The 10,417-nt window shown below is 43.9% G+C and overlaps 1 protein-coding gene across 24 annotated transcripts in view; it reads right to left on the bottom strand.

Moving 5' to 3' along the window:
• Positions 1-10,417, bottom strand: part of PPIP5K1 (diphosphoinositol pentakisphosphate kinase 1) — a 61,416-nt gene that overhangs the window by 12,227 nt on the left and 38,772 nt on the right. For 23 of the 24 annotated variants that reach the window (XM_028495384.2, XM_028495393.2, XM_028495389.2 and 20 more), the window contains 2 exons: positions 5,811-5,924; positions 69-3,192 (listed from right to left, as the gene is read on the bottom strand). In XM_028495384.2, coding sequence (XP_028351185.1) covers positions 2,258-3,192; positions 5,811-5,924 — 1,049 coding nt within the window. In that variant the 3' untranslated portion in view covers positions 69-2,257. Of the gene's footprint in view, positions 1-68; positions 3,193-5,810; positions 5,925-10,417 lie in introns of those variants that run through there. The other variant, XR_003681810.1, reaches the window with a different exon arrangement.

Genomic DNA, 10,417 nt, shown 5'->3' with positions numbered 1-10,417 from the left:
AGGCTTTTTCTGACCACATGTTGCTTAGTTGCTGGGCCCTGGCTTCTAACTCTCTGCTTCTACCAGCATGGTCATTTATCTTGATGCCTTTGATGACTGGAAGCAGTTCCAGGACCCAGGGAAGCCAGAGAATATAGGGTGGGTGAAGGGAGAAAAAGTTATGGGAAGCCAGCATAATTTCTGAAAATAGGTGAGAATGCCCAAGTATGGGTAATAGGAACTGAGGGTGGGGACATACATTTGGTTTGGGGGAGGAAAGAGAGGCCTCCTGGGAAGGGGATCTGCATTCCATGGAGCCAAGAGCTAAGGACCGAATAACCAGCATCAGATACCTTGCATAGGAGAACACCACAGAGGTAAGGAATTGAGGGGCCCTAAGAGATCCAGAGCCTATTGAGGTTGTAAACAGCTTTCACCTGTGCAGTCAGGATTTCCATGAAGTATTATAAAATGTTGGATTTTCCTCTGCAGTGAAACCCTTTATAGTCCTGGGTATGTCAGGAAAGGCCAAGTTGTGAATGTGAATACATGCAGAGGGGGATATTCCAGCCCCCCTAGTGTTCTAGGCTTTCCCAGTGTAAAGACATCAAGGGGGTAAAGAAAGCACACCCCGTTTATATCAACTCCTGACACTCACTCCCAAGAATCAGAGTTAAAAATTAAGAGGGTGATTACAACAATCTTGTGAGAAGGCACTGGACCCTTTGGTGCTTCACAGAGATAGAACCTCTCTTCCCGGTAACACTACTTATTTAAGGAATTTTGGGATTGTAGGCTGATTGCCATAGGGACCTCCTGGGATGTTTAATCTCCATATGTTTAAGGTCCATTCCTGCTCAACTACAATGGCTTTTGACTGGTTCAGATTAATTCAGTCACAGACATGACTGACCTACAGTCATTCATTCTTTTTTTTTTTTAATATTTATTTGGTTGTGCCAGGTCTTAGCTGTGGCTCGCAGACTCCTTAGTTGCGGCACGTGTGCTCTTAGTTGCGGCCGGCAGCCTCCTTAGTTGTGGCATGTGAACTCTTAGTTGCAGCATGCATGTGGGATCTAGTTCCCTGACCAGGGATTGAACCCCGGCCCCCTGCATTGGGAGCACAGAGTCTTAACCACTGTGCCGCCAGGGAAGTCCCCAGTCATTCATTCTTGAATTCACAAGGATATCATCACCACCATTATTATGGTTGACTATTCTCATTATTTTATATTTATTGAGCACTCATAATGTTCCGGCCCCCAACTCTAATGACCACATTACCCCTCCTACTCACCCCCATCCCCATCCCCATCCCCAGATCTTTGGGAAAAGCTTCATAATCACACCTGGTCTTAAAGACACAATGATATGAGGACAAATCCTATGGGGACCCTGGAGTATTTGGTCTTTGGCCAGTCTGTCCCTGGCTCGACTACAGAAATATATATATAATCTTTGCTCATGTCTGTACAATACTGATCTCTGCTGACTGCTTAAAATAGAACCTGATTTTTCTCTACTACAATATCTCCTAAGCCATACAGTCCCACAACAAAAGGAGGCCCAGCTTTACAGACTGGCCAAGAACCCCCAGAGCATTTTAAGTAGTTACTCTGAAATTTTCACAGCAATCTAATACCTATTTTTCCCTAGAGCTATTGCCCAGAGGAACAGGACTAGGCCAGAGAGGGCACCTGGGGATGATATGGAAACATCCATAAGCCCAATCTAAAAATTTGTGGCCATGATGGACAATTGTTTGGGAAAGGAACTCTTTTTTTCCCAGACATTTCAGACAGCCATCCTGGGCCCACCTGAGAATACTAACAAAGACAAGAGTCCCCTGAATGCGCATATGGTCTAAGGGTACCTTGAAAAGTTGTGAATATTTTCCAGAAAAGTAGAGACGTTGGAGTCCCCTTTTGCACTTGCTACCCCCAGATGTTGTCTTCAGCAGTTCAGTGGCACTTCCTTTACCAATCTGGGACTTCCTGGGATGATCAGAGAAAGTTAGGTAATGATAGACCCATTTACCTCTTTAAGGAAATCGTATTCAAGTCTAATGGCTGGGTGAGAAGTCAACAGCTGCTTTAACATGAAGTTGGCTCCTCCCCAAGCCCAGCTCTGGCACAGGTATGCTTCATGCCAAGAAGACTGCTTCCTCAGACACCTCTGGTGAGATCCAAGGCCTTAATGCTGGCGGGTGAGTTAGCCAACAGAAAAATTTGCTAGCTCAAATGTCTGGTATAGTGTGACACCACTAATGAGAAAATGATTAATCACATGTTGCTGGCGGAAGTGGTGAGTTCTGGTCACGGGTTAGAGACTGGCTCTGAGGGTTTGCATTGCTAGATGGATACTGGACTTGAGGAACATCCTCTCCAGACAGCTGGTCAATCAACTCAGGGACCACATAGGACTGCTGCTGATTCACCTCCTCTGGGACCTCCTGGACATGAAGATCACCCTCCCCAGGGAACTCTTGGGATGGTTTATCAACCTCTGGGATGTCCTGAGACAACAAAATGATTGCAGAAGCCTCTTGGCCCAGCCTGCCAATGTCCCCAGAGAATTTCTGGCATGGCTGGCTGAGCTCCTCAGGGATCCCTTGGGCTGGTTTGCCGACTTCCACGAGGATTTCCTGGGCCAGGCCACCAACCCCTACAGGGAACCCATGGACCAGCCTGCCAGCCTCCACAGGGACCCCCTGGTGTGGCTGGTTGACCTCCTCAGAGTTCTCCTGGCAAAGCTCGCAAGCTTCCTCAGAGACTTTCTGGTACAGCTGGCTGGCATTCTGGCATGGTTGGCTGATCTGAGGGACCTCCTGGCATGTCTGGTTAACATCATCATGGTTCTCCTTGCATGGCTGGCTGATGTCAGGGACTTCCTGGCATGGCTGGCTGACCTCTTCAGGGATGTTCTGGCATGGTTGGCTGACCTCCTCTGCAACCTTCTGGCATGGCTGGCTGGTTTCCACAGGTGGTTCCTGTGGGGACTGGTTTCGATCAAAAGGCTCTTGCTCCCCTTCTATGGGGAGCTCTTGTGCTCCATTCCCAATGGTCTCCTGGAGCAGCCCAAGGCCTTGATGTTCTTCAGTCACATGTGAATTTAGGGAGGGGTGATGACTGAAGCCAAAATGGCAGTTACCATCCACTGCAGTAGGGGAGGAAGGACCAGCACTGGACACAGTGCTGGAAGGGCCACTGCTGTCTGCAAAGCAAAGTCAGGAGACCAAGTCAGACAAGCTGGAAGAGTAGGCTCTATGTATGTAGTTCAAGTGCCAGAACAGATGGCCTATATTACTCATGTCTTCGGGAAAGAGGGTCTGAATTCTTCTTAAGTTATGCAGAGACTCCTAAGTTAGCCTAGCCCAGGAACTGTTGCTCTGGCCTAAGATGTACTACAGGAGTGGCACTAAGGGACATCTAAGACTTCAGGAGAGAATGCTGAGGCCCACTTCATCCAGTTCTTTCATAAATGTACCCCCATTCCAACTCCAAATTCCCATGGCCCCTCATTCTTACTTTGGAGGCATATGAACACTTCATACCAGTGGTTCATAATTAGGGTTACATACCAAAATTATAGGAAATTTTTAAAAAATACATATTTCCGGGTTCCATCTCCAGAGATTCTAATTCTAGATTTAGGGTAAAGCTGTGGGATGTTGAAATACTCCAGTTAAATCTGGTGTATATCTTTTGTTAAGAATTATTTCTTTAAAGCACATTTCTGGGGCAGAGGTGACCTTTATTTACTGCCCAAGAGACAAGTAAGCAGGAAAGTGTAGAAACACTTTGTGAATCAGAATAATAGGAAGGAAAATGATTTACTCAAAGATGGAAGACTGCCATGAAACCTCTAAATGGTGGCAGTTCTTTTATTTTTTTTTAACGGCAGCAGTTCTTAATTAACCTTTCTGGAGGTCACTGACCCCCTTTGAAATTCTAATGAAAGTCATGGACTATCTTCCCAGGAAAATGTACATATGGATATTCCCCCTCATCTTTACATATAATTCCTGGGGTTCATAGACTTTACCCTGAAATCCATCTACAGATCCAGGGTTAAGACCCTCTAAGTCTTGGGACATACAGTGTTACAGGCTTATGGATATTATATACATATAAAATATAAAAACTAATTTCCTAGATCTTGACAGTAGTAAATGAAGGCCTTAGAGTCTTCAGTTACACTGTGGGACAACTCCTACCCCAACTTCTACCTCTTCATTAATCTCTAGTAGGGGACTAATCTACTTTTCCCTTTGTAAATATCATACTAATTGATGGTACTGTAGCTTTAAAGCACTCTGATATCACTAATGATAGATTTTGGAAATCGGGGACACCTGAATAGCTTGTCATCAACGAGAACCAGGGAAGTTGGTAAACCTGAGTCTGCAAAGGCTCCAACAGTCATTGAGTTTAAGGAATGCCAGCTATCTCTTTTCTGTAAAGCAGGGGTCCCCAGCCCCCTGTCTGAGGCCTGTTAGGAACCAGGCCGCACAGCAGGAGGTAAGCGGTGGGCTAGCGAGCGAAGCTTCATCTGCCAGCCGCTTGCCATTGCTCCCTATCACTCACATTACCGTCTGAACCATGTCCCTCCCCACTGGTCTGTGGAAAAATTGTCTTCCAGGAAACCAGTCCCTGATACCAAAAAGGTTGGGGACCGCTGCTGTAAAGGATCATATGAGGCATGCTTCAAGCAGAAAAAAAAAGAGGAATGTGGTTTGGGGCCAACAAGGTCTACTTAGGGCAGACAGACAGACCCTAAAGAAAATGTTTATCAGTGAGGCTATACATCTGATACTGAGATTTAAAATGAAGAAAAAATGTGTAAGCTGAGTTCACCCAAGGATAGAAGTAGCCTTAATATTCAGCTAGTAGTTTGATTCAGACAAATCAAAGAGTTCAGACAGAAACAGAAGTTGAAGAAAGATAAGATTTCTAGGGCACAGAACCTATAAACACTATTGGACATAGGTAAAAGGACCAATGGCAAGCTGAGTATGGGATAATCTGAAATTCAGGGGAAGAATTCTTGGTGTCAGGAAGGAAAGTTTCTTCTGCATAGAGGGTGCTAGAAGAAGGGCAAAATTCTACAACTGTTTGCCCCAATGCTAAAAATATGAATCTTTGCTTCAGTTCCATCCAATTAAAATAATGTTTGATTTTAGATAGTCCCTGGAGGTAGGACGAATAAGGAAAGGATTCTTCCATTACCAGTGTCTCTGGGCCTTATCCCCTGTCTGGTCACCACTGGTATCTCTCCCCCTCTACAATTACCCTAAGAACTCCTTGTGGCTCCACTGTTCACACTGTTACCAAGGATAAATAGTGATAGGCTAGAGATTATAAAGAAGAGATGGGAAAAAGCAGCACCTGAACTTGAACTAACAAATGAGAACAGACAACTTGAGAGAAGGGACAGGTAGAAAGTAGTAGCAGATTCTAGTTTCTTTTTCCCAGCTTTTCTATATATCCAGGTTTCCTCCCAAGTCATTTTTACTGAGAAAGCTGTAGAGACCAAATGGGGACTTGAGGAGAATGCAGCCTTCATCTTTTCTTCCCTAAAGGACCCTCTGGGCCACTCATTTAGGAGCCCCTCCAAGGAGACAGAGGGGACATGGAGGACAGAGGCGACAGATGAGAGAGAATAAACAGATCCGCCCTTCATCTTGGAAACAGCAAGTGCAACTGCTTCTCTGCCTGGTTACTCCTGGTCCTTCAACCCTCATCTTTGTTTCCCTCCTGCGACGTCTCTTATTCGCCAATCCCTCCATTCCCTCTTGGCCTTCTCTAGGCAGTTCCAAAACAATTACTTACACCAAGGGGGCTTTTCAGAGCGCTGCCGGAGTTGCAGGGTAGGTGAATGAAGAGTGCGAGGTGGAGAAAACGGGCTATCAGAGGTCTGGTTGCTGTGCATAGAGTCAAAGAGGGCTGGACAGGTGAGGAAGAGAGAGGGAAGAAAAAAAAAGGCTATGAGGAAGAATTCAAGAACCACAGGTTCTCAATATAAGTGAAAAGCAACTTACACTTCCTCAGGCTGAGAAGTAGCATTTCCTAGGGACCCTTCATACAAACCATTTTTAACATTTTAAACTTTATATTATGAATATTGTCAAACATATTTTTTAAAAAGTAGTTGAGGGATTTCCCTGGTGGCGCAGTGGTTAAGAATCCGCCTGCTGAGACTTCCCTGGTGGTCCAGTGATTAAGATGCTGTGAGTCCAATGCAGGGGGTGCGGGTTAAAACCCTAGTCAGGGAACTAAGATCCCACATGCTGCGTGGCCAAAAAAAAAAGAAAGAATCCACCTGGCAATGCAGGGGACACGGGTTCATCCCTGGTCCGGGAAGATCCCACATGCCACGGAGCAACTAAGCCCATGCACCACAACTACTGAACCTGCGCTCTGGAGCCCACGAGCCACAACCACTGAGCCCAAATAGCACAACTACTGAAGCCCATGCTCCTAGAGCCCGTGCCCCGCAACAAGAGAAGATACTGCAATGAGGAGCCCGCGCACCGCAAGGAAGAGTAGCGCCTGCTCGCCGCAACTAGAGAAAGCCCGCGCCCAGCAACGAAGACCCAACGCAGCCAAAATAAATAAATATATTAAAAAAAATAAAAGTAGTTGAAAGACTAGTACAATCAATACCTATATATTCATCTCCTATATTTAACATGTTAACATTTTGCCATATTTGTTTCATCTATTTCTTCACGCTGAAGTTCTTTGAAATAAATGATGAACAGTATGAGACATTTCACCTCTAAATACTTCAGTATTCATTTCTAAAATATAAGGAATTTTCCTACATAGCCATACACCATTAATAAACTTAACAAAATTTAAAAATACCCTAATATCATCTTAGTACACAATCCATATTCAAATTTCCCCCAATTATTCCCAAAATGTCTTTTATAGTAAGATCCAAACACGAACTATGCATTCCATTTTATTATGTCTCCAAAGTCTCTTAACACATTTTTGACTGGAGATGTATTATGGCCACAGGTGTTAGTTTCTACAAAAATCCCCCAGTCAATAATGTGTTAACCGAGAATCGAGCTCCCCCCTATTTTTTCTTCATACTGACTTTAAAAAAAATAAATTTATTTATTTGTATTTTATTTATTTATTTTTGGCTGCGTTAGATCTTCGTTGCTGCTTGCGGGCTTTCTCTAGTTGCGGCGAAAGGGGGCTACTCTTCGTTGCGGTGCGCGGGCTTCTCATTGTGGTGGCTTCTCTTGTTGTGGAGCATGGGCTCTAGGCGTGCAGGCTTCAGTAGTTGTGGCACATGGGCTCAGTAGTTGTGGCTTGCGGGCTCTAGAGCACAGGCTCAGAAGTTGTGGCGCATGGGCTTAGTTGCTCCGTGGTGTGTGGGATCTTCCTGGACTAGGGATCGAACCCGTGTCCCCTATATTGGCAGGCGGATTCTTAACCACTGTGCCACCAGGGAAGTCCCTCATAGTGACTTTTTGAAAAGAACAGGCCAGCTGTCTCACAGAATGTCACATTCCACACTCTGGATTTGTCTGATTGCTTCCTCACAGAAACATTTAACTTGTTTCACTATCCCTTGTATTTCCTATAAACTGACAGATTCAAAAGGCTTGATTCAATGATTCAGGTGTTTTTAATTTTTTATTTTTGGCTGCGTTGGGTCTTTGTTGCTGCACACGGGCTTTCTCCAGTTGTGGCAAGCGGGGGCTAGTCTTCGTTGCAGTGCATGTGCTTCTCATTGCGGTGGCTTCTCTTGTTGTGGAGCACGGGCTCTAGGAGCGTGGGCTTCAGTAGTTGTGGCATGCGGGCTCTGTAGTTGTGACTCACGGGCTCTAGAGCTCAGGCTCAGTAGTTGTGGTGCACGGGCTTAGTTGCTCCATGGCATGTGGGATCTTCCCGGACCAGGATTTGAACCCGTGTCTCCTGAATTGGCAGGCAGACTCTTAACCACTGCAACACCAGGGAAGTCCAATTGAGGTGTTTTTCTTTATCTTTTTTTTTTCAGTGTAAAAACAAATGCTTACATTTTTAATATTTTTTTTTAGGTTTTGATAATTTTTTAAAAATTGAAGTATAGTTGATTTATAATGTTAGTTTCAGGTGTACGGCAAAGTGATTCAGTTATGTGTATATATATTCTTTTTCAGGTTTGTCTCTACTATATGTTATTACAAGATATTGAATATAGTTACCTGTGCTATACAGTAGGTCCTTGTTGGCTATTTTATATGTAGTAGTGTGTATATGTTAATCCCAAATTCCTAATTTATCCCTCTCTCCCCTTTCCCCTTTGGTAACCATAAATTTGTTTTCCATGGTTATGAGTTTATTTCTGTTTTATAAATAAGTTCATTTGTATCATATTTTAGATTCAAAATATAAGTGATATCATATGATATTTATCTTTCTCTGTCTGACTTACTTCACTTAGTATGATAATCTCTAGGTCCATCCATGTTGCTGCAAATGGCATTATTTATTCTTTTTTATGGCTGAGTAATATTCCAGTGTATATATGTACCACATCTTCTTTATCCATTCATCTGTCGATCAACATTTAGGTTGGTTCCATGTCTTGGCTACTGTAAATAGTGCTGCTATGAACACTGGGGTGCATGTATCTTTTCAAATTACAGTTTTCTCTGGATATATGACCAGGAGTGGGATTGCTGGATCATATGGTAGCTCTAATTTTAGTTTTTTAAGGAACTTCCATACTGTTCTCCATAGTGGCTGCACCAGTTTGCATTCCCACCAACAGTGTAGGAGGGCTCCCTTTTCTCCACACCCTCTCTAGCATTTATCGTTTGTAGATCTTTTGATGATGGCCATTCTGACTCGTTCAATGATTCAGTTTAAATAACTTTGGGACTTCCCTGGTGGTGCAGTAGTTAAGAATCCAATGCAGGGGACACAGGTTCGATCCCTGGTCTGGGAAGATCTCATGCCGCGGAGCAACTAAGCCTGTGTGCCACAACTACTGAAGCCTGCATGCTCTAGAGCCCGCAAGCCACAACTACTGAGCCCCCATGCTGCAACTACAGAAGCCCACGCACCTACAGCCTGTACTCCACAACAATAGAAGCCACCGCAATGAGAAGCCTGCGCACCACAGCAAAGAATAGCCCCCACGTGTTGCAACTAGAGAAAGCCCGTGGGCAGCAATGAAAACCCAACACAACCAAAAAATAATAATAATAATTAATAAATAAATAACTTTGGCAAGAATAATTCAAGAGGTGATCCTGTGTACTTTATATTGCATCATATTGGGGAACATAATGTCTCATTATCCCACTAAGGCTAAGTTTACTAACAAAGTTAAAGTGGGGCCCATGAGATCTCACTGCTGTAAAGTTTTCCCCTTCTGATTAGAGGTGATGCTTTGCCACTGTGGAACCTGATCAACATTTCACCTAATAGTGTTAGTATCCATTGATGATCCTTAATTACTTTATTAGGAGTGTCAAGTGGTGATTTTCTAATTCTATCAATTCTGTATTTATTAGCTGGCATATTTTCTGTAAAGAAGAGCTTTCTCTCTTAAACTGGGGCCATTTGATTACATTAAACTGCATTTCTTACTGAAAAGGAAGGATAAGTGTTTATTTCCCTTTAATTCGTTTTCAGAAGAAAGAGTTGGTGAAAAGTATTCATCAATAGTGACAGATGATTATTATCTTATTTTTGTTCTCTTTTTTGTAAGATTCATTATGAGCTTGTAGATGTTTACATGTTCAGTGCACTTTAATCAATTACAATAAATTATTATTTTTAATGCTAAAATATTCCAATTCTGGTCAGTGGGAGCCTCTTCAGGCTTGATTGCTTCCTTGCTTCTGTTACAACGTGCCTCAGGATCACCTTGTGCTTTCCTTGCCCTAGATCATACATCCTCAATAAAATTGGTTCTTGGTGAAAGTGAAAAAACTTAGATATTCCACTGGTTTGTGGTCCACCAAATGGCTACAATACACAAACAGACATAAAGTATATCTGTGGTATTAAAATTTCAGGTGGTGGGGAGTGATTGGAAGAAGAAAGTCTAAAAAGGCTCTGTAGGAGGGGTGTGATTTTAGTAAAAAAAAAAAGGTTAAAAAACATGGGCCTAGACCAGGAATCCAACCATGGAATCCTGGTTGCTTTTAATGGGGAATGATACGTAGAGACCAAAATCTAGGTGCCAAGGGAGCTCATTGATACTCTTTCTAAGGCATGATATTAGAAAAAGCATTAAAAAATGGAATTCAGGGCTTCCCTGGTGGCGCAGTGGTTGCGCGTCCGCCTGCCGATGCAGGGGAACCGGGTTCGCGCCCCGGTCTGGGAGGATCCCACATGCCGCGGAGCGGCTGGGCCCGTGAGCCATGGCCGCTGAGCCTGCGGGTCCGGAGCCTGTGCTCCGCAACGGGAGAGGCCACAAC

This window comes from Physeter macrocephalus, chromosome 11 (assembly GCF_002837175.3).
Source record: "Physeter macrocephalus isolate SW-GA chromosome 11, ASM283717v5, whole genome shotgun sequence".
Taxonomy (NCBI): Eukaryota; Metazoa; Chordata; class Mammalia; order Artiodactyla; family Physeteridae; genus Physeter; species Physeter macrocephalus.
This window is presented reverse-complemented; position numbering and strand designations above follow the sequence as displayed.